This window comes from Salmo trutta, chromosome 21 (genome assembly GCF_901001165.1).
Source record: "Salmo trutta chromosome 21, fSalTru1.1, whole genome shotgun sequence".
In the NCBI taxonomy this organism is placed as follows: Eukaryota; Metazoa; Chordata; class Actinopteri; order Salmoniformes; family Salmonidae; genus Salmo; species Salmo trutta.
In genome coordinates this window covers 17,051,691-17,076,027 of record NC_042977.1, presented here as the reverse complement: position 1 = coordinate 17,076,027, position 24,337 = coordinate 17,051,691, and the positions used below count along the sequence as shown (strand labels likewise).

The 24,337-nt window shown below is 43.7% G+C and overlaps 2 protein-coding genes across 2 annotated transcripts in view; both read right to left on the bottom strand.

Moving 5' to 3' along the window:
- Nucleotides 1–2,264: 2,264 nt before the first annotated feature.
- LOC115156831 (alpha-tocopherol transfer protein) lies at nt 2,265–7,860 on the bottom strand. Its single transcript, XM_029704559.1, has 5 exons — nt 7,496–7,860; nt 6,377–6,530; nt 3,685–3,878; nt 3,186–3,296; nt 2,265–2,938 (listed from the first exon to the last, which is right to left on the bottom strand). Exons 1-5 carry the CDS (start codon nt 7,712–7,714, stop codon nt 2,639–2,641), a joined length of 978 nt encoding a protein of 325 aa, XP_029560419.1. The 5' UTR covers nt 7,715–7,860; the 3' UTR covers nt 2,265–2,638.
- A 2,192-nt stretch (nt 7,861–10,052) lies between these two features.
- Nucleotides 10,053–24,337, bottom strand: part of LOC115156829 (xenotropic and polytropic retrovirus receptor 1 homolog) — a 36,694-nt gene continuing 22,409 nt past the window's right edge. The window contains exons 5-14 of the mRNA XM_029704551.1: nt 22,422–22,571; nt 22,095–22,260; nt 21,557–21,744; nt 20,904–21,083; nt 20,498–20,660; nt 19,663–19,857; nt 19,166–19,332; nt 17,148–17,278; nt 16,682–16,903; nt 10,053–14,885 (exon numbers count right to left, since the gene is read on the bottom strand). Coding sequence (XP_029560411.1) covers nt 14,831–14,885; nt 16,682–16,903; nt 17,148–17,278; nt 19,166–19,332; nt 19,663–19,857; nt 20,498–20,660; nt 20,904–21,083; nt 21,557–21,744; nt 22,095–22,260; nt 22,422–22,571 — 1,617 coding nt within the window. The 3' untranslated portion in view covers nt 10,053–14,830. The remainder of the gene's footprint in view (nt 14,886–16,681; nt 16,904–17,147; nt 17,279–19,165; nt 19,333–19,662; nt 19,858–20,497; nt 20,661–20,903; nt 21,084–21,556; nt 21,745–22,094; nt 22,261–22,421; nt 22,572–24,337) is intronic.

The window sequence follows — 24,337 nt, the reverse complement described above, 5'->3', positions numbered from 1 at the left end:
TTAAACAACACATCCTAGATCTGAATGAAAGAAATAATCTTATTAAATACTTTTTTCTTTACATAGTTGAATGTGCTGACAACAAAATCACACAAAAATAATCAATGGAAATCCAATTTATCAACCCATGGAGGTCTGTATTTGGAGTCACACTCAAAATTAAAGTGGAAAACCACACTACAGGCTGATCCAACTTTGATGTAATGTCCTTAAAACAAGTCAAAATGAGGCTCAGCAGTGTGTGTGGCCTCCACGTGCCTGTATGACCTCCCTACAACGCCTGGGCATGCTTCTGATGAGGTGGCTGATGGTCTCCTGAGGGATTTCCTCCCAGACCTGGACTAAAGCATCCACCAACTCCTGGACAGTCTGTGGTGCAATGTGGCGTTGGTGGATGGAGCGAGACATGATGTCTCAGATGTGCTCAATTTGATTCAGGTCTGGGGAATGGGCGGGCCAGTCCATAGCATCAATGCCTTCCTCTTGCAGGAACTGCTGACACACTCCAGCCACATGAGGTCTAGCATTGTCTTGCATTAGGAGGAACCCAGGGCCAACCGCACCAGCATATGGTCTCACAAGGGGTCTGAGGATCTCACCTCGGTACCTAATGGCAGTCAGGCTACCTCTGGCGAGCACATGGAGGGCTGTGCGGCCCCCCAAAGAAATGTCACCCCACACCATGACTGACCCACCGCCAAACCGGTCATGCTGGAGGATGTTGCAGGCAGCAGAACGTTCTCCACGGCGTCTCCAGACACTGTCACGTCTGTCACGTGCTCAGTGTGAACCTGCTTTCATCTGTGAAGAGCACAGGGCGCCAGTGGCGAATTTGCCAATCTTGGTGTTCTCTGGCAAATGCCAAACATCCTGCACGGTGTTGGGCTGTAAGCACAACCCCCACCTGTGGACGTCGGGCCGTCATACCACCCTCATGGAGTCTGTTTCTGACCATTTGAGCAGACACATGCACATTTGTGGCCTGCTGGAGGTCATTTTGCAGGGCTCTGGCAGTGCTTCTCCTGCTCCTCCTTGCACAAAGGCGTAGGTAGCAGTCCTGCTGCTGGGTTGTTGCCCTCCTACGGCCTCCTCCACGTCTCCTGATGTACTGGCCTCTCTCCTGGTAGCGCCTCCATGCTCTGGACACTACGCTGACAGACACAGCAAACCTTCTTGCCACAGCTCGCATTGATGTGCCATCCTGGATGAGCGGCACTACCTGAGCCACTTGTGTGGGTTGTCGACTCCGTCTCATGCTACCACTAGAGTGAAAGCACCGCCAGCATTCAAAAGTGACCAAAACATCAGCCAGGAAGCATAGGAGCTGAGAAGTGGTCTGTGGTCCCCACCTGCAGAACCACTCCTTTATTGGGGGTGTCTTGCTAATTGCCTATAATTTCCACCTGTTGTCTATTCCATTTGCACAACAGCATGTGAAATGTATTGTCAATCAGTGTTGTTTCCTAAGTGGACAGTTTGATTTCACAGAAGTGTGATTGACTTGGAGTTACATTGTGTTGTTTAAGTGTTCCCTTTATTTTTTTGAGCAGTGTAGAAACAGTTCTCTCCGCCAACAAGAGGGGTGTGAACAGTTTGGGGTCGCATGGGTTGGAGGTGTTTTTTTTAACTCTGCTGATAAATGACATCCATCCAGACCTTTGCCACCTAGGAAATTTGTGTGACTGGACCTTCTCAAATAGTACTTGAGTTCCCCTGACACCCATCCACTTCATCAGCAAACTAGAGAGCATGCGCTTAAACCAGATTGGACAAGTTTGGCATTCATCACAAGTTTGTGTGACAAAACAAAACCATGCATAGAGTGGAAAATGCAATGCAAATACATGGAATTCGTTTTTTTATCTGATACATGAGATCTTTAGCGCAAAAGTGTTTTTTATGTGCACTACGTCATCACGGACAGCCTTTTGTCTGCAACAAATCTGTTTTGATGGAAGCAAACCTTTGGTGGGAAAATGTGCATATTTGTTTAATGCAGATTTTATAATATTTGCATGAGCATCTCTTGCAAATTGGATGGAAACCTAGCTTGTGACATCACAGGGTAGAGTAAAAAGTGGTTTTCAAAACTTGTAAAGTATTTCTAGCCAGAGGGAGGGTATTTTCATGCTCCCCACGTCACTGCGGATCTCAGATGTAATCGGCTAGAACTTCATATTTTCTTTCTACAAAATGTAGAAATGTGCCGTTTTCACATGTAGACACTGGCATTGTGCTGAAGATAATGTAAATGAGGTTGAAAAGTGGTGGAATTGACCTTTAATCTTCATAATTAAAACACCAATTATAGTATAAAAATACAAGTCTCTAATACAGTAGACATTCACAAAATTGAACAAATAGCTAAAACATACATCTTTAACCTTGGTCTTAGTTATAACACATAATGGTAACAGACAGTTGGCTGTATACTGCTAATATACTTTAAAACCCATAAAACAGGAGATAGAGAAAAGTAGTCTAGGTCTAATTCCAAACACAATGTACTCAACTCTTTTGAGCACATGGTCCTACCATCATCAACTGACAAACTTAACCAGGAAACTGGTAGTAAACTTGCATATAATCTTGGACCTCGAGGGCTGAAGTTGTGCACCCCATCCACTTCAGAAGGATGCTACAAGTTGTGTGGTTGTTGGTTGGTCATTGAGATGCACTCTGGGATGTGTAGTCCATTTGGAGTCAGGAGCTGTAGGCTGTCAGGGTCAGGTTCTGTCTCTGGGTCTGGGGTGACCTCATCTCCTGCAGGGCAGATGGAGAGCTGGGTGAGGCGTTCCTCAGACTGCAGGATGTGGGAGGTCCACTCCTGACACACCTCCTCCATGGAGGGGCCGCTGCCCCCGTACTCCTGGGGGAGGATGTCTTTGGAGAAGAAGCCACTCAGAGTCTCTTTGAAGTTACTGCCGTGCATGTGGATCTAGGAGTAAGAGAAGGGAATTGACATGAATTAGTATCACAGTTGTCATGATCAACATTGTCATTGTTGTCATTATTATCATCAGAGGCAGCATTATCCTCATTATCATAATGGGTTATAAGCACCTGCTCTAAACAACATCTTGAGGTCACTATCATCATCTCCATCACTCCTGTTGACAATGTATGAAAGTTGTATCCAGGTGAAGCAAAAGTCATAGTGCAAGAACATAAGAATGGTGACTGACCCGCTGTTTGATCTTATCAGTCAGGAATGGACGGATCATGGCGAAGACGGGTCTGAAGAATATGGGCTCATTGATCAGATGGATCCCTCGCACCTTCAGAGGAAACGAGTCCTGACAAGATCACATTTACACAGAGGCTTATTACAGTATTATTATTAAAGGCGTATTCACAGTATAGCTATTGAGTATGTAGCTATATTCTGTAAGAGTAACATGAGATATCTGCAATACAGACAACTCTGGATCCAGACCTAACCCTCACCTTCAAAAGTATTGATCATTCTAAGATTATTTCTGAAAGCAGTGGAGGGGCCCTTTAAAAACAGCAATACTGGGTTCTGTTCATTAGGCACCAAACTAAAGAAAACAGACTGAAACAGGGAGGGACTACCTGCAATGGTTCAATAGGAAACTATTTTTGTTTTCAGTTGCAAAACTTTTAAAAACATTTTTCATTGGGTGTCCTAATGAACACAACCAAGTTCAACTTATAGCCTACCGTGAGCACAGAGGACATCATCTTTGCCAGGGAGGAGTTGATCTGGAGGGCGTGAGCGAAGCACCATCCCTGCATGTCGAAGATGGCCTTCAGTCCATTCCTCTGGGTCTCTGTCTCCTGGACGATCAGCTCAGATGTGATCAGACTGACACGGAACACCTCGTAAGCTGTGAAGTCTTTAGGGTTCCACTGACCTGAGGAGACAAGCCAACACATTGCAAATGACATCTAAAAATGACAACTTCTCCGATGACCCAGTAGAACAGGGTCCTCCAACCCTGTCCCTGGAGAGCTACCATCCTGTAACCCTAATCTAGCACACTTGATTCTAACAATTAGCTGGTTGATAAGCTGAATAAGGTTAGTTACAACTGGGGTTGGAGCAAAAACCTACAGGAGGGTAGCTCTCCAGGAACAGGGTTGGAGAGCCCAGCTGTAGAGTACATCAATTCTAATCTTGACATCGAAGCCAGTTCAACTGCTTTTTATAAATTCTTCCCTTCTATTCAGGGACTGATTTAGACCTGAGACACCAGATGGGTGCAATTAATGATCAGGTAGAACAGAAAACTAGCAGTGCTCTGGATCTCGTAGGGTAAGATTTGAATACACCTACTATAGAGTATACTATATTAAACCAAATACAGTAGGTATGCCACCTCACATGGCACAGGGCTATGGGCCGATGTATCAAAATTAATAATGTTCAAAGTACATTTCAAGGTTGCTGCGTTGACGTTAGGGGGACATAGCAGGAGTGAAACTTCGGCGCAATTCCATACAATTCAAGAGATTACGTAACCCCAGGTTACACATTGTGGGCGGTAACTGTAGATGACAAGGTATGTTTATTCATGTCAGGAGAATTTAGTGAATTAAGGTAGCTTTATTCACGTCAGGGGAATTTGGTGAAGTGCAGACTGAAACTCCATACAATTTAAGGTTGCTGCATTCACATCAGGGGAACACAGAAGGGGTGAACTTACGTGCAACTGTCACGTCCTGACCAGTAAAGGGGTTATTTGTTATTGTAGTTTGGTCAGGATGTGGCAGGGGGTGTTTGTTTTATGTGGTTCGGGGTTTGTTGGGCTATGTACTTACGCAAGAGGGGTGTTTGTTTTATGTGTTCCGTTTTTTTTGTGTCTATGTTAGTGTATTTCTATGTTCAGTCTAGTCTATCTATTTCTGTTTAGTTCATTGGATTGACCTTGACCGTGTTTTTGTAATGGGATTTGTGGGTAGTTGTTTCCTGTTTTGTGTCCGTGCACCTGACAGGACTGTTTAGTGTCGTTCTTTGTTTTGTATACGTGATTTGTTTGTTTTTCCTTCTTTTGATTTAATAAAGAAGATGAGTATACACGTTCCCGCTGCACCTTGGTCCAATCCTTACGACACCCGTTACAGCAACTCCATACGAAATGATATGTGGCTCTGTTCACGCCAGGGGAGATGAGGAGTTAACGACTATGGTGAAACTCCACATGATTATTGCATTTTCGTGTGTTACATTTGTGTTCAGTAGCATCTATGAGTCACATGATTATGAACCAATGACACAGATTGTTCCTGATGTTGTGAAATTCTCTCTACAGAACTGGTGCTGTGAGATTAGGATATCAGGATTCAAGGATGCTGTGAGATTAGGATATCAGGATTCAAGGAGGCTGTGAGATTAGGATATCAGGATTCAAGGATGCTGTGAGATTAGGATATCAGGATTCAAGGATGCTGTGAGATTAGGATATCAGGACTCAAGGATGCTGTGATATTAGGATATCAGGATTCAAGGATGCTGTGATATTAGGATATCAGGATTCAAGGATGCTGTGATATTAGGATATCAGGATTCAAGGATGCTGTGAGATTAGGATATCAGGATTCAAGAATGCTGTGAGATTAGGATATCAGGATTCAAGGATGCTGTGAGATTAGGATACCAGGATTCAAGGATGCTGTGAGATTAGGATATCAGGATTCAAGGATGCTGTGAAATTAGGATATCAGGATTCAAGAATGCTGTGAGATTAGGATATCAGGATTCAAGGATGCTGTGAGATTAGGATATCTGGACCTGCTTAAACAAAGCAATTGTAACAGTAGTAGAGCAAAGGATTGCAATACATGAGCAAATGAATGGCTGCAGTATTGCCGTTATGAGTACGATGCATGGAATGCTAAGGCAAATGTATGAACGTGTGTATTCTTATTTTAAATGTATGTAGTTATGTCCTTCAGCTGTAATTGTCTAATGTTATTTATTATGTTATGGTTTGTGTGGAACCCAGGATGAGTGGCTGCTGCTTTAGCAGTAGCTAATGGAGATCCTAATAAAATACTACAAGTACTAAATACCATTTTAGGTGGTTTTGTGCAGTGGTGCCATTTGCCTTGCCTGACACCGAGACCACACCATATCAGACCATATAGATGAGCACTAACCTATCCTATAGGTGAGCACTAACCTATCCTATAGATGAGAACTAACCTATCCTATAGATGAGAACTAACCTATCCTATAGATGAGAACTAACCTATCCTATAGATGAGAACTAACCTATCCTATAGATGAGAACTAACCTATCCTATAGATGAGAACTAACCTATCCTATAGATGAGAACTAACCTATCCTATAGATGAGAACTAACCTATCCTATAGATGAGAACTAACCTATCCTATAGATGAGAACTAACCTATCCTATAGATGAGCACTCTGCTGCCGCTGAGGTCCCGGTCCCTCAGCACTCCATGGTAGTTATTCTGGAGGAGTCCCAGGACAGAGGACGGGTGCAGGTTGGCATTGATCTCTGGGCACTCTCTCCTCCAACGCTGGTAATTAATTAGTAGCTATAAGGATGGAGGGAGAGAGGAAGCGAGAGAAAGAAAGATGGGAAAGAAAACATATATTTTAGATTGCAACAGAAAAACAGCCAGCGGTCAGCCTGTCAAATCATGTCAAGCTATTGAACCAAGCATGACAATGAAAATTACATTCTGAACCGGGAGGATGGAGAACGATCTACACCTTTTACTTTTTTGAGAGATTGAAATCAAAATAATGAATAAAAAACAAAGAATAAAAAACAAACAAAATTATCCGTCTCATCTACATTTTTTTTAAGTCGCTAGCAACGATTCGGAGGTAAGTTAATATAAGTTAATATAATATTTTTGTCATTTAGAAAAAAATTTTTTTTTTTATATATATATATATATATAGACACACACACAGTGCCTTCGTTAAGTATTCAGACTCCTTAACTTCTTTCCACATATTGTTACGTTATAGACTTATTCTACAATTGATTAAATGAACATAAAAAACCCTCAGCAATCTACACACAATACACCATAAGGTTTTTTAGAAATGTTTGCAAATATATGAAAAATAAAAACAGATCCCTTATTTACATAACTATTCAGACCATTTGCTATGAGACTCGAAATTGAACTCAGGTGCATCCTGTTCCCATTTATCATCCTTGAGATGTTTCTACAACAGGGGGGTCAGTTACCCCAGTACTTGGGAAAAGCGCCTCTTTTCTAAAAACATTTAATCAAATAACGTTAACTTAAAAAGTGTTAAACGCTGTCACTTATTTCCCTTCATAGGCAAACAAACGAAATGTGACCATCGTCCACATACCACATGTTTACCAAACTGTTTTTTTGTGTAAGCAATTGGACATTGTTCTTGGGGGCATCGACCCAACTCTCCTTCACTGACAGTTTTGATTCCAAGTTCTAAACAACTGCTAAATACATTAGATTTAGTTAGATTTTATAATAGTTAACCCACCGCGGATACCAACCTTCAGTGACAGCTCAACATCAAAGTCTCTCGCTCTCAGAAACTTTATTAGAAAACTGTCCGACCAATTCAACCTGTCCTGCGGGTCGATGATGTCTTTCTGTGCCCTCTGTCTCAGTTGTAATAAATAACGTTGGACAACATTGGAGTCGTCGGGTAAACTATTCAGGTCTCCTTCGTAATAATTCTCCTTTACAGACATGTCGGAACTGTATGACATTTCCCGCCCACCACACACAAAAGCAGGCTACTCTATTTACGTCGAGGAGAATGGAGAAACTTCCGTTCATGCAATCAGAATGCAACTGAAATCATTTCTGCTCTTCAAGCCGCATGCGGCTCACCTAGGCCCTACTCACCGCTGTGCAACTGAGCAAATAATCGAAGCCCGTGTCAACAAACATGATGAAATCAAGGCAACTGTACAGCCTATTGGTGGTGAGGGGTAAAACCTTTGTTTTCAAGTACTTCTCGACCTAAAGTCTACTGCCATGATACGTTGCAGCAAGGCAAGACAGTGGAAAACGTGGAATAGGCCAACGAGCTGTTATTCGTATAAATAAATTGTTCTGTTATGCTACAATTCAAACACTTAATAACTCGGGCTAATTAAGCAATAAGGCCCGAGGGGGTGTGGTATATTGCCATTTATACCAATGTTAAGGGCTGTTCTAATTCACGATGCAACACAGAGTGCCTGGATACAGCCCTTAGCCGTCGTATATTGGCCATATACCACAAACCCAGTCTTATGAACTGGTTACCAACATAAAATAAAATGTTTAGTCATACCCGTGGTATACGTCTGATCAGCATTCAGGACTCGAACCACCTAGTTTATAATACACAATACAAAAGTATGTGGACAACTGCTCGTCGACCATCTCATTCCAAAATCATGGGCATTAATATGGAGTTGGTCCCCCTTTCCTGCTATAAGCCTCCACTCTTCTGGGAAGGCTTTCCACTAGATGTTGGAACATTGCTGCGGGGACTTGCTTCCATTCAGCCACGAGCATTAGTGAGGTCGGGCACTGATGTTGGGCGATTAGGCCTGGCTCGCAGTCGGCGTTGCAATTCATCTCAAAGGTGTTCAATGGGGTTGAGTCAGGGCTCTGTGCAGGCCAGTCAAGTTCTTCCACACCGATATCAACAAACTTATTTCTGTATGAACCCCGCTTTGTGCACGGGGGTCATTGTCATGCTGAAACAGGAACGGGCCTTCCGCAAACTGTTGCCACAAAGTTGGAAGCACAGAATCGTCTAGACTGTCATTGTATGCTGTAGCATTAAGATTTCCCTTCACTGGAATTAAGGGGCCTAGCCCGAACCATGAAAAACAGCCCCAGAACATTATTCCTCCTCCACCAAACTTCAGTTGGCACTATGCATTGGGGCAGGTAGCGTTCTCCTGGCATCTGCCAAACCCAGATGGTGAAGCGTGATTCCTCACTCCAGAGAATGCATTTCCACTGCTCCAGAGTCCAATGGCGGCGAGCTTTACACCACTCCAGCCAATGCTTGGGATTGCGCATGGTGATCTTAGGCTTGTGTGTGGCTGTTTGGCCATGGAAACCCATTTCATGAAGCTCTTGACAAAGTTATTGTGCTGATGTTGCTTCGAGGCAGTTTAGAACTCGGTAGTGAGTGTTGCAACCGAGGACAGACGATTTTTACGTGCTACGCGAATCAGCACTCGGCGGTCCTGTTCTGTGAGCCTGTGTGGCCTACCACTTTGCAGCTGAGCCGTTGTTGCTCCTAGACGTTTCCACTTCACAATAACAGCACTTGCAGCTCTTGACGAGCTGACTTGTTGGAAAGATGGCGTCCTATGATGGTGCCACGTTGAAAGTCACTGAGGTCTTCAGTAAGGTCATTCTACTGACAATGTTTTTTTTATGGAGATTGCATGGCTGTGTGCTCGATTTTATACACCGATCGGCAACGGGTGTGGCTGAAATAGCCGAATCCACAAATTTGTAGGGGTGTCCACATACCTTTGTGTATATATAGTGTATCTATTTGGTCATGGATCACTCCCCAAACGGAATTAAATACTTCCAGAGAATGAAAAAGCAGAGTGTACCGTTACAAAAGTGTCCATAAAATGTTACTTTGTCTCTACAATCTGTCATATAATTGTATCCTTTGGCATTCCACACAAGAGGGCTGTGTCGTGTTGATCCACATTTTCTGTAGCGGACATCCCAAATAGGCATGGGCATGTTTTCTGGTGTCAAATCTGTGGCTGACCTTGGCCTATACAATACATTTTCCATTTATAGGAGAAGCATGGGAGGTTTCAGCCTGCCAAGCATGGGCATGAAACTACTACTTTGAGTAGCTATAAGAAGACATTTCATTGACACCTCCCTATGCAAAAGAAACCAAAATGTATAGGAAAATATTCACAACAGTCTACATTCAAACATTATAGAATGCCCTCGCGAGGTCATAGAAACAGCAGCACCTGCTGGACAAAGAAATTATGGAAGAGAATGAATAGAGGAAATAAACAAGTACAGAAGGATAGAAATAAAGAGCTACGAGTCCAGTCATTTTTTTGTTTGATATTTTTTTGAAACTCAAAAACAGAATAACAGGGTCAGGGAGGCGATCCAGGCGCCTAAGTTAGCAGAGAATGCCAACGAGTACTCATGACGAGTCCTCCTTTAAACCAGAAGTACAGGGTACGATGACAGTACATAGGGCGAGCATGTCCAAAAACTGGAACATAAAACAACGCTCGCGGGACACATGGGACATGTAAGTGTCGTCTGTTTCATAAAATCCATACAGGGTCTTTATTAAAGTCTTTATAACGTTCTAGGCATAAGGGAAACATGGTGGAAACATGGTTTACGTTTCACAAAACATTCTAAAGCGCTTTGTTTTGGTCCAGGCTTTTGCTACAGTAGATTCCACTCTTCTTCCATGGGAGGATCCATTTGAGTGACAGCTCTGAGAGATTCAGTGATCCAATGAGAAGCGACAGGGGAATGGGTCCAATGCAACTCCAATCTTAGCATTCATAGATCAGCTGGATCATACTCCAAGCAAGGTGAGTGTGTGTACAGGGTGTGCTTGTAAGCAGGGTGTGTGTAAGCACTTCAGAGTGTGTGTATATTTACAATATCTCTGTGTGTGGGCCCTCCATATCACTCTCTCAAGGGTGTGGACGTTACTTAAGGAATGTAACAAAATGATAAATATTTGCTTATTCCCCCACTAGGTCCATTGGTTGACCTAGAGAGGTGCAGTCTTCAGACCTGTAGAGACCACAATATCTGAAAATGTAACAACAGATGGGCATCACCATCTTAACAACGGGCATGGGACCCAAGGTCACACAAGGTGTTGACTCTTTACTAGTTGTGCCCCATCGTTCGCGTTTTCATCATAGAAAAAAAACCAAATGAATCGCTCGCTTATGCGGTGTCTATAATGGTTCTTATATAGCAGCTAAAGTGCGCAAGTAGGTACACATTTATGGCAAATCATTTATTTTGGTCAGAAATTGGACAATCGGATGAGGTGGAATCTAGTTAAATATTGACTCATTGATCTACAAAGCACTGAGGCCCAATGAAAATCAACAGTTTGCCCTGAGACACTGGGGTCCCCTCCTCCCTCGGGTACAAACATTGCTCAACACTTATTAAGACTTATTACAGGGATTACGAATGGCCATTATTGTTCACCAGCTCCATTCAAGTCTACGGGCCTCTGTGGAGAATCCCATCTGAGCTGGGAAGGACGACAGGAAAGCTGAACCGTAAAAAGACGGGGCATATCTCAAATGACACCCTATTCCCTATACAGTCCAATATTGCATGCTACTTCTAGTACACTATATCAGCATTAAGGTGTTACTTGGAACGGAGACACTAATAGATCACCATGTTGTCTTCTCTTGGTTCTCTCCTTCACCACGTTATTTAAGACTAGTTCCCCCAGACCCCATTTAAGCTCCATCAGGCTTTCCACAATCACCATTACAGTTGACCTATGAACTACGAAACGCAGCTTGAGAAGTAAGGGCCAAATCCTAACCTGAGATATACTTGGGTTAACTCAAACCTTTGAACATCGTGCATTGATATCAATGGGAGATAAGTTATCTGGGCATATCAAGTTAGGAGTCCGCCCTATACGATTGCTTATATCTTTACAGTGTTAGTAAATCTACCTGGTTATACAGAGTGGGGGTTAAAACCCTCAGGTGGCTTTTAGGAAGGGAGGGATTCTGGGAAATGGTTCTTACTCAGTAAGAGCAGAACGCTTAAAGCTTTTGCCTTCATTAGAACTGTGAAACGCATTAGATGCATCCTAATATTCAAGTCTCCGTAGGTGAGCCAATGCAGACCCTTCTCTTTGGAGTCTTTATGTGAGTGCATACACATTGCATTTCTTGGCTGGAGTTACTAACAGAATGATACATTCAACAAATCCCCCCCAAAGTGAGAAGCGTCCGAGCTAAGAACACATCCAAGGCTAGGAATAAAACGTAAAAATAAAAAAACTGTCTAGATGGAATGACTTAGATTTCTGCTACAGAGAAATATGCTGTTTTACAGCAGAAGTCAACAACTACTAATATTAAGGGCAGGTGAAGAGGCCAACCCCTGCACATCCCCAGATACACATGACACCTCACTCCTAACTGGCATTGGGTGTTCAGCCCTGCGATCTAATGGGATGGCAAGGACCAGTTTTCCAAACTGACACCTGAGCAGGAAAAACGCTGGGCCCCAAGTATAACAGAATCAGGGGAAACTGACCCTACTGATGGAAGAGAGCTGGGCTTTCAGAACAGACCTGGGCTGTGGTGCTTAGTGGACGCAAAGCAGCACAACATTGCATATAGAACTAGGATGTCTAGAACAGACGTAGGTATCACAGGTGGCTGGTGGCACCTTAGGATGTGATTTTCTCTAGAAAAAACGAATGTCACACGACCAAGAAAAAGTAAGGGCCCTAATAGTGAAATATCTTTTCTATAGATTTAATTTCTATCTGCTGTGCGTTATCCGGAAAAGGTGCTGCAAGGATCAATCTGACGTCTGCGTTGGCCGTGCAGCATCCTACGGTGACGCGGCCTCTGCAGAAGTCAGGGCGTTCATACTTCTTGCGCTTCGCGGAGCAGCGCAGAGCTGTTGTGAAGGAAGTGAGTTTGTGTGCATGGAGCTATACGGAGCCATCCGCATTGTTACAACATTTGCGAGGTGCACGGTGACGCTGTACGGAGCTCAATTTGGCCTCTGCGTGTCTCCGGATGCTCCGCAATTGCATCACACCCTCCATACGGAGCCTCCGACCACATTTTCGGATCAAGCATAAATGGGCTTTTATTGAAGCGTTACGCTTTGGAAGCACAGCCCAGCTCTCAATGGAATGTTTCAGATATTTGGCTAGCTCTAAGAGCAATAGTCGTAAATTCTGTCATTCTCACACCTACCACGGCTTATTGAGAGACTGTGTTAGCTCACACTAGTAAATAAAAAGAAGACATCTAAGATTTGGCATGAAAGTAAACAATGCTACAGTTGAACCATATTGGTATAGGGGTCGTTCCATGTGATTCCAATCACTTTCTGACTGCACCCCTTTTGATTGGAACAAAACCTTTCATTCATGTTTGCCCATGGTGGAAGTGGTCGGAAAAGTGACTTTTTGGACCTGAATGTCAAAGCATTCAGGAGATGGAGGTGCTCAAAGCTGAGCCATTTTGCATACCCCAACCTTCCATGAGACGTCCACATCACTGCGGAAAAATAAACGGTTGAGTGTGATATCATTTGAAAGCTTACAAACAGGACTGTCAAATGATATGATTTCATTTAAGAACGTTCTTACATTTCCATTTACGCTATAAAGTCTATCTAAAATGTTGTAGCTTAGACCAGTGGTTCCCAAACTAAAGGGGTCGGCGGCGGGACGACGACGACTGTCTAGCTTTCAAATTACTCTTGAATGTGCAAGGTGCAATTTTGAAATTGGGTCGTGAGTCATCAGTTTTCCTCATGTCAGTCATTGCAGACCTTTAGAGAGCTATTGATCAACTAGTCCATGTCAGCTAACGTTTTTTTTTTAGCTAGGTCTTTTAGCCCATTGATTTTGTTGTAATGTTTGAGTCACTCAGATATCACATGAACACGCAAAATATGTAGAACTGCAGGAAATTAGCTTTAAAATGGCCAAAAACATCTTCACCTCATGGCAGAATGTGTAGAATTACAGGAAATAAGCTTTAAACCTGAAAAATCCTCTCCGCCATCAAGAGGGGGTGTGAACAGTTTGTCATGGAATGTGCTTGTGCCCATAGAAATAGACATGGGGGGGATGTTCCAAAATGATGGGAGGCCCCCTCCCTATAAAGGTTCTGAAGACCGGGAAGGGGTGGGCTTGTTTTGAGAGAATTGTCCAATCAGAGCCTCCTGAGGGTTTTTGAACATACAATGTCATTTTAGAGGATGAGATGCCCTGAAGCACTGGTCTCTGATCAGCCTTATATTCAGACCGACCCATACTGAACCATTAGAACAAACTCCTCTCCCCCTTACGAACAGGTCTTTGGAACAGTTCTTATGGGCAACATTAGGCAGACACTTTAGCAGCCATCTCAAATCAGAACCTCCCCCATTTCACTACCAAATGTTTTAGGCATCTCTCCCCTCACATAAATAACAATTTAATTAAACAAAATAAAATAAAAACCATGGTATTCCTGGAAGAACTTATCACACATGGAAAGGACAGCCACATCAATACAGTAATCTTCATCATGTTCATCAAAAAAAGGTCATAAGAAAGTCTTGGACCAGACTGATTGCAGAGGAGTGTCTGATCACTGTTCAGAGTCCAACGCTCTCAGTCTTTTTTTTATGTTACATCATTTCTGATTAGCCATCTTGAAATCAACAGTCCGTTCCCCGTTTGTTCTTCCTGATATTTACATCCACATTTACACAGTCTTGGTGTTTCGTCTATGCCCCATGAAATATAAAAAATAACGGGTGACGTCAACTCAGCACTAAATGGTCCATGAACGTAACAAAACAAAGTGGCTTAAAAGTAGCTGTTCCAAGGTGTGTGTGTGTGTGTGTGTGAGATATTTGTCTCCAGTTGTTATCCTCTGTATATGCCTTTATTCATGTCTTTGTACTCTGTGTGTTGATGCAGATAGGCAGCTCTGTGATGGACTGATGAGGGGGCGGGTCATCAAATGATCGATCGACTGATTGATGAGGGGGGACGGGGTATGCCCCTAGGAGGGACGTGGTCCTTTAAAGAGGTTCTGAACCCATGCTATGGATGCAATGGGTCTGGCCTGATGTCAGGTATCATCGTCTGTGTCCTCCATGAGAACTTTGGTGTCCCGGGTCTTGGTCCTGAGGAGAGAGAGAGAGAGTTTAGTAGAGGGGAACACAGCCATACGTTATTACCATACTGGGAAGCGAGGCGCGGTTGTCTCAGGGACATACTGTAGCTTTGTGTGTGTATGCAGGCCTGCCAATATACAGTCGTATGAAAAAGTTTGGGCACCCCTCTGAGGCTGCATAATAATTTACTCTGTCGTCACAGAAAATGATCACAGTGGCATGCCATTCATTTTCGAATAAAAGCTGAGTACTGGGGTATTGTCCAGACAAAGATTTTTAGTGTAGCAATATTAAGTTGTATGAAATTAAATCAGATGTGAAAAATAGGCTATGCAAATATTTGGGCACCCTTGTCATTCTGTTGATTTGAACACCTGTAACTACTTAGCACTGATTAATTGGAACACACAATTGGTTTGGTGAGCTCATTAAACCTTGAACTTCATAGACAAGTGCATCCAATCATGAGAAAAGGTATTTAAGGTGGCCAATTGCAAGTCGTTGTTCTCTTTGACTCTCCTCTGAAGAGTGGCAACGTGGGGGCCTCAAAACAACTCTCAAATGACCTGAAAACAAAGATTGTTCAACATTATGGTTTAGAGGAAGGCTACAAAAAGCTATCGCAGAGATGTAAGCTGTCAGTGTCCACTGTGAGGAACATAGTGAGGAAATGGAAGACCACAGGCACAGTTCTTGTTAAGGCCAGAAGTGGCAGGCCAAGTAAAATATCGGTGAGGCAAAGGATGGTGAGAACGGTCAAAAACAGCCCACAGACCACCTCCAAAGACCTACAACATCATCTTGCTGCAGATGGTGTCACTGTGCATCGTTCAACAATTCAGCGCACTTTGCACAAAGAGAAGCTGTATGGGAGAGTGATGCAGAAGAAGCCTTTTCTGCACACACGCCACAAACAGAGTCGCTTGAGGTATGCAAACGCACATTTGGACAAGCCAGCTTCATTTTGGAATAAGGTGCTGTGGACTGATGAAACAAAGATTGAGTTATTTGGTCATAACAAGGGACGTTATGCATGGCGGCAAAAGAACACAGCGTTCCAAGAAAAACACTTGCTACCCACAGTAAAATTTGGTGGGGGTTCCATCATGCTGTGTGGCCAGTGCCAGTACTGGGAATCTTGTTAAAGTTGAGGGTCGCATGGATTCCACCCAATATCAGCAGATTCTTGGGAATAATGTTGAAGAATCAGTCACAAAGTTGAAGTTACGCCGGGGCTGGATATTTCAACAAGACAACGACCCAAAACACTGCTCAAAATCTACCCGGGCATTTATGCAGAAGAACAAGTACAATGTTCTGGAATGGCCATCCCAGTCCCCAGACCTGAATATCATTGAGAATCTGTGGGATGATTTGAAGCGGGCTGTCCATGCTCGGTAACCATCAAACCTAACTGAACTGGAGATGTTTTGTAAGGAGGAATGGTCCAAAATATCTTCATCCAGAATCCAGACACTCATTAGAGGCTATAGGAAGCGTCTAGAGGCTGTTATTTTAGCAAAAGGAGGCTCTACTAAATATTGGTGTGATTTCTCTATTGGGGTGCCCAAATGTATGCACCTGTCTAATTTTGTTTTGATGCATATTGCACATTTTCTGTTAATCCAATAAACCTCATTTCACTACTGAAATATTACTGTGTCCATCAGTAATTTGATAGATCAAAATGAAATTGCTGATCCAAACACCCAATTATTTATAAATGGAAATCATGGAAATTGTCAGGGGTGCCCAAACTTTTTCATACGACTGTATGTGTGTGTGGAGCTATTGTATAACCATACTGGGAAGCGAGGCGTGGCCGTCTCAGGGACATGCTGTAGGAGCGTTTCCAGTTCTTCTTGCCCAGGCGGTTCCGGACTCCGTCCTCCTGGTCCATCATCTGCTCCAGCAGCGTTTGGTCGTCAGCGTTCAGCGGAGCCACCGAGATGTCCCTCACCGCTCGGAACTCACCACAGTTATTCAGGTGCTCGTTCTCCAGACGGAAGAAGTTCCACACAAAACGTCTGCAGTGGAGAGGGGGGGAGGAGGAGAATCGAGTGAAATGTTTTTGAGGTTTCTCACCTTCATTTCATGTCTGAAATGCCGTCGAGGGAGGTATTTAGTGGTTAAATGGTCGCTGGTTGAAACCTTCAGAAGGGCTCTACCTAGTTACCACAATAGTAGGCATAGACTGAAATGTTAATTCAATGAGAAAGGAAGAGAATGCAAAGAAAATATAGGAGAGAGAATAAAATACTGTAATCTCACCTGAAGACCTCCAGAGGGGCGAGGATGGTAGCCACAATGTCTGCAGCTGAGGGTATCCCACTCAGGGAGAGGGGTATTGTCCAGGCAAAGCGCAGCAGCACATCCTCCAGTATGGCACAGTAGTAGTAGGCCTGAACAAACACACGCGTGTATTATCATCACATACACATCTTCTGACATTACAGAACAATAGTAGGCCTGAACATATTTTAGCGATGATTTACTACATTAGCAGACATCCTCTTATGGCTGGGCGATATGGCCTAAAAATCACATCTCCATTTATTTCCTAACTTCTGGACTATTTACGAAATAGGTTTCTAAATAAGCTTTGTTGTACAATTAAAGGTCAAATCCACTGCATTTCAAACAGTCAACACTATTCTAATGAATTCAGGGCTTGTGAAATTACACCTAGGCCTTCCATAACCATTAAACCAACTAATAAAATAATGAAATTATCAAAATAGTTTAACCTGTTTTTTTTGTTGCAATAATCACTGATCTGGCTTTCAGGTTTGTCGAGGAAAATATTTTGTTACAAATTTAACCAGAGCCATGTATAAAGCACATTCACTAATAATGACTAACCTCTTGTAGCAGGCATTATAAAACAGGTTTCATAATCTCTCTAGCACAAGCCCACGAGCTAGTGAGTAGCCAGCTAATCTTTATATTTCAAGTTTAGCCAATTGGATCTATTTTCTAGTTAACAAGGCAGAACAGTTGAATTGTTATGAACACACCCTTCTGTCCTTCTCCAACTGTTTGAACAGCAGGCTAGCTTGTCCACTTTGTTCAGATGTTGAAATCAAGTGGCCTACATTCTTTCTCAGAATGAGAACGAGTTGCCAATTCCTTATATAAATTGTGTTTTATGTTTATTGCGCATTTATAAAACACAGATTATAAACTGGGTGGTTCGAGCCCTAAATGCTGACTGGCTAACAGCCGTGGTATATCAGCCCGTATACCACAGGTATGACAAAACATGTATTTTTACTGCTCCAATTACATTGGTAACCAGTTTATAATAGCAAAAAGGCACCTCTGGGGTTGGTGGTATATGGCCAATATACCACGGCTAAGGGCTGTGTCCAGGCACTCCGCGATGCATCGTGCATAAGAACAGCCCTTAGCCGTGGTATATTGGCCATATACCACACCCCCTCATGTCTTATTGCTTAATGAGACAACTAGTATAACAGTCTGTGGCTAAAATGCTGCTAGCGGTACTGCAATGCCATGCGCGACACTGAGAATTAATTTTACAGAATCAACGTTCATTGGTACTCCTGTTTTAGTACTGTTTGCTCTGTGTGAACTTTGAGCAGTTGAGGGTATCGTTAGAAAAGTTAACGCCTCCTCTATTACAGTAAAATAATGTCTCAATGTGTTTGTGACCATATGACCCATTCTGTTGGACCAAACCTCAAATGCAAATAGCAAGTTAAAACTGCTTGTCAGAGAGGAAGAAGTGATCTCTCATTTTGTGGGAGTGGCAGGGGGAGGGGCTTGATGTCTGTGTGTGTGTGTGTGTGTGTGTAAACAGAGGAAGAGGCAAAAGTGAGAGGTTTCACAAATAAGTCAAATGCTTTTCTATGGGCTTATTTCGGACCTAAGCTTGTTGACTGCCTTCGCGCCTTTGGGACAACTCCCATTGTTAGGGTGGAGACATGAGCATCTTGTCATTATACTCCGATCGCTGGTGTAAATGGAAAGGTGCACACACAGCAGAGAAGGAACGAAGGAGACGAGACCAAAAAGACAACATGAGAACAATCGGACATAAACGCTCATGAAAACTAAAAAACTTGCGATACAGGCATTTGGAATATTGCGCAGAAACATACATTCAAATGAGTTACATATCGACCAGCCCTACATCCTCTCTGTTCCTCTTTGAGGCATGTTTTTCCCGACCAGTGTGTGTGTGTGTATTTCTGTATATAGACGATTACCTCTACCCATCTTATATTCGTCATTATGGTCGTTATGACCAAGAGGTGTACACTAACTTTCTGGGGGTAGACGATCTCCTCTCTGAGTATGGTGTTATCTCCTGCATTGCGGTCAAACAGGCCCCAGTCCATCTTCAGATCCCACACCAGGGTGTAACAGGAACTGACTAATGAACAGCCAATCAGCAGGTAGAAGAAGATCTGGGTGTCCTCATGACGCACAGCTAGGAGTGGAGAGGCATAGGGGTCAAGGGTCATATTCAATCACTCAAATCACTGATCAATCAACAAAGCAACCGCTCAATTAATGATTCAAGCGTTTGGTCAATCAATCAACGTAGTGCATACGTATAAACTACAAACGTTACATTGCGAATACCATTACTGTACCAATCTCTCCTTGTTTGTTGTTCCATTGTTTGTGGATCCTCTCTCCTCTTATGAGAATCACTGGTATATGCATGTCAACCGTCGTAGTGGCCCAAAACGGTTCTGTACTTACGATATGTCATTTAGATCCCAGTCTAAGATGGCTATAAACGTTCTCTCCATACCTTTGTGAGTGCTGTAGAGGGCAGCGAAGGTGACCACGAAGAAGGTGGTGGAGTATTTCCCTGCGTTGACCAGGTGTGGGAAGGCCCGTTTGGAGTCGCGGTAACGCCGCAGGCACTGCACAAAGCGGAACCAGGCCGGCAGACACTGGATCACTGCCCGCACGCCGTACGAGTACGAGTGACACACGCCTCCACCTATCAGAATACACATCGATTAGGAATTAGCCAATAAAATTCAGCACACGTTATACGAGTAGGAGTGACAAACACCAGCACCTATCACAAAGCACATGATTAGTCGACCAATAAAATCTGCCAAATACGTTCCATTTAAATTCCTGTCTGTTGGATCGGACATAGAATTTATTTATAGGAATTCAATATCCTCATGAGTTTTAGAAGGAGTTGACTCCAACACTTAACACCCATGCAAATAATAACATCAACGGGATAAAATGCGCTAGAACAAGGCTAGTTGGTGGTGTGTATGTTTATTTGGACTGGATAGTGTTCGGAGTGAGCTGTCTGTGGACCAGGTTATGTTTGTTTGGACTCGAGTTCACTTTGTTTGGACAAAAGTCTTGAGGGTATGTTTAGTGTGGGCTTGTTTTGACTGAGATTTGTATGTTTGGATAAAGCTGCGTGTTGTGATGAGTGAGAGTGAGAAAGAGAGAGGAGACGGGGATAAAGGAGAGGAAGAGAGAAATGAAAGTAGCGACCAGAAATTAGAAAAGCCCTGATTGTTCAGCTGACTGATTGAAAGTCAAACTAACAAGCTTATTTTCCATAGAGCTTGGAGTGTGTTATTGTGTGTGTGTGTGTGTCCGTTGCTTACTGTCGTGCAGTAGCCCGTCTTGTTGCTTCCAGTCGAGCTCAAAGCTGTAGAAACAGATGAGGTACTCCAGGTCCATCAGAACCACCCCTAGAGAGTTGAGCTGGTCGGCCAGCCAGAAGTCTGCAAACTCTACCCTGTGGAACGGGGCTGTCACCACACGGAACTAGAGGACAGGGAGGGTTAGGGAGAAAGGTAGAGAGGTGGGGAATGGAGAGAGGGAAGAGAGAGATCGTGAGAGGGAAAGATATATATACTGACTAAGGATGCATAGGACAACAAAGACAGAGCATTTGGCAACATAAAATGTTGCCCTTTCCCCCATCATGACGACAGGCACATGTTCAGACATGTTCAGCGGCCATATAACATTTGACAGTGCACTTCTTCGGCATTCTGAGTGTCTCACCAGCAGTTTGAGGAGCCAGAAGCGTGACTTGTAGTAGAGGGTCTTGAAGGGGTTGATGAGGAAGAGGAAGAAGAAGCCGTAGAGGACCAGCGGGTTGGCCTGCATGGGCACCAGGATGGACTTGGAGAACAGACAGGACAGGATGCTCATACACCACAGCACCCCCAGGAAACCAGCAATCTATGTGGAGAAGAGGAGGGAGGTTAACTGGTGTTGGAATTTGATTGAAAATGCAATCTATTACAGTGTCATTCCGTTCTACTGCTTATTGCTTTGGCAACAGTTGATTTGCTCCTTTCATGCCAATAAAGCTAGTTTAAATTTAAGACAGAGAGGGAGAGAATTCAAGCAAATGACTTGATACTAACGCGAAAAGCTAGATTCAGTAACACTACACTAAATTTGACCATAAAAAGCCACATAGGTAGAAGTAATAATCAGAACGATATGACTAAAACTCAACCAGTATCCAACAACAAACTTCTTGGACCAAACTAATATATATGCGCCATTCAGAAGACGCTTTTATCCAAAGTGACTTAGTTATGCGCGCATACATTTTACTTATGAGTGGCCCCGGGAATCGAACCCAAAATCCTGACGTTGCAAGCGCCATGCTCTCCCAACTGAGCCACGCGGGACCAAACTCTTACCTCAAAGAGGTGCTGGTGGGAGAGGTTGTTGCGGGGGTTGAGCTCGAAGATGAGCACATGGTTGACCCCCGCCTGGCGCCAGCCGTACGTGTTGATGCCCAGCAGGAAGAGGAACTCGATCAGCAGGAAGCCGCCGCGGTAGATCCTCACCAGTGGCCACACGTTGGCATTCTCTATCACAACCGCAGCTAGAGGGCAGGACGGTTAATAACCCATTAATAACATTAATAACAATTACCCATTAATAACTCTTTAATAACCTTTAACCCATTAATAACCCATTAATAACATTAATAACAATAACCCATTAATAACATTAATAACAATTGCCCATTAATAACTCTTTAATAACCTTTAACCCATTAATAACCCATTAATAACATTAATAACAATAACCCATTAATAACCCTTTAATAACCTTTAACCCATTAATAACACATTAACGTCAGCTTTCCGTCAACAACTGAGCTGTCAAATCCTGAACTAGAGCACTTAGGCCCGTAGAAATGGGGAGGAAAGGGAGGGATGACGGTCGTACCTGTGATGACGACAGTGACCATGAGGACGAGGAAGACGCCACAGTACAAGCCGACCCTAAAGGTGGTCCACGCCGGAGCAGGCTGTGCAGCACCCAGTGGAGGCACTCGTAGTCTCTTCATGGCTCTCTGTCTGTCTCCTCCCTCCAACTCTTGTGTTACCAGGGCCTGAGAGAGCGGTGGAGACAGAGCGAGAAAGGAAGAGATTGTGTCACAGCTAAAAGACAAGATGATAAGCGAATAAATCTGAAATGATTATAGTACATTGCTACTAGCAAATGCTTTTCATTGATAAGAGGGGGAAACAAAATGGCTGTCCAGTCCAGTACCTCAGTCTCAGAGATGAGCTGGGTGATCTTCTTGCAGGTGTAGAAGGGGGCCACCTCCACATGGGCCACGCGCCAGTCGGCTCCCCGCGACGTCTCCAGGATCTTATCATGCTTCTTCAAGATCTTACGGAAACCTGTGAAGTTCAGATTCTGGGGAGAGGGGAAACAGTTGAAGGGTTATAATAGGAGTCTCCCGGAGAATTTTTAGGACGAAAACTTGTTGCAATGGATCAGAAGGTGACACAGGACAACAAGGTTAGGGTTAGCGGTAGTGTCTAGGGTTTGGTGATTAGGAGCTGGTACCTAACTTGGTAGTTCTGCAGCAGGATGAGGCTGAGGTAGAATCCTGAAATAGTGTATAGGGGGTAATATCTAGGGGTAGTGTCTACTAGGATTGGTTGGTATACCGGGGTATTTGGAAAAAGGCCACGGAAATGTTTTTCGATACCGTCAAAACTATTTCTTTGACGTTTTTCAATATGTTGTAATATTTGTAGCTACCTTTTTAATACCTGCAGTCAACATGTGCAATAAATTAGGGAGATAAAACAGATTGTGTTCTTCATTTCACCCGTTTCACATGATCTTACATTATGAAGCTTACTGTAGTTCCCCAGAACAGTTATGCCAGTCACGTGTTTGTTTGTAAATAGCACAACGGGAGAAAGCGAGAGCTGGTGAGTCCATAGCAGTCTATCTATCGACGAGTCCCTGTTGTGCAGCGCACATGAGGTGATGAAGTTACAATTCAATTCACTACTAAATGTTTGCCATCAGATATCTCATAATGGCTTTCTGCCAGAAGTCAAAGAGCTCTGGATGAGTTCTGTACAGCTGCCATTTTTTCCCTGTGCTTCCTACTAGCGTTTTTTTTGTCTCCTCCGTTCTTCTCCCCTCTGCTCCATGTACACATGCTGCTCTTCCTTCAGAAAAGCATGCATCACAACTTGGCTCATTTGCACAATTTCTCTCGTTCACATTCGCTTGTAAATGTCCACACTCACCGAAAATTACATTTGGTAGCTACTAGCTATGCTTGTATAGCTTTATGAGCTGGATTTGCCTGTCTATGCAATTAGTTTGTTCGTTTTCGCACGTTAGCATTTAGCTAACAGCGTCTATGTGATTTCACTATTAGTTTGTGCTACTTTTGTTAGTATTCTGGTAATAGAGGCCCAATGGGCTTTTCTTGTGTTTTTAGCACCCCCTTGTGTGCTATGCCGGTAATACCTTAAATCCCTGGATGAGTGAAGCCCGGTTTTACAATATGAAAATCTGGATACCGCCCAAGGGTCTAACTTTGTAGTTGTGCAGCAGGATGAGGCAGTGTCTAAGGGGTAGTGTCTAAGGGGCAGTGTCTAAGGGGCAGTGTATAGGGGGCAGTGTCTAAGGGGCAGTGTCTAAGGGGCAGTGTCTAAGGGGCAGTGTCTAAGGGGCAGTGTCTAAGGGGCAGTGTCTAAGGGGCAGTGTCTAAGGGGCAGTGTCTAAGGGGCAGTGTCTAAGGGGCAGTGTATAGGGGGCAGTGTCTAAGGGGTAGTGTCTAAGGGGCAGTGTCTAAGGGGCAGTGTCTAAGGGGCAGTGTATAGGGGGCAGTGTCTAAGGGGCAGTGTCTAAGGGGCAGTGTCTAAGGGGTAGTGTCTAAGGGGCAGTGTATAGGGGGCAGTGTCTAAGGGGCAGTGTCTAAGGGGCAGTGTCTAAGGGGCAGTGTCTAAGGGGCAGTGTCTAAGGGGCAGTGTCTAAGGGGCAGTGTCTAAGGGGCAGTGTCTAAGGGGCAGTGTCTAAGGGGCAGTGTATAGGGGGTAGTGTCTAAGGGGCAGTGTATAGGGGGTAGTGTCTAAGGGGCAGTGTCTAAGGGGCAGTGTCTAAGGGGCAGTGTATAGGGGGTAGTGTCTAAGGGGCAGTGTATAGGGGGTAGT

What these genes read in the sequence shown, in the direction of transcription:
- LOC115156831 (XM_029704559.1), bottom strand. Translation starts at nt 7,714, where the DNA reads ATGTCATACAGTTCCGACATGTCTGTAAAGGAGAATTATTACGAAGGA. An exon ending in TGATGTCCTCTGTGCTCACG is followed by an intron (nt 3,297 to 3,684) that starts GTAGGCTATAAG and finishes TGATCTTGTCAG; the next exon opens with GACTCGTTTCCTCTGAAGGT. An exon ending in CTGATAAGATCAAACAGCGG is followed by an intron (nt 2,939 to 3,185) that starts GTCAGTCACCAT and finishes TCTTACTCCTAG; the next exon opens with ATCCACATGCACGGCAGTAA.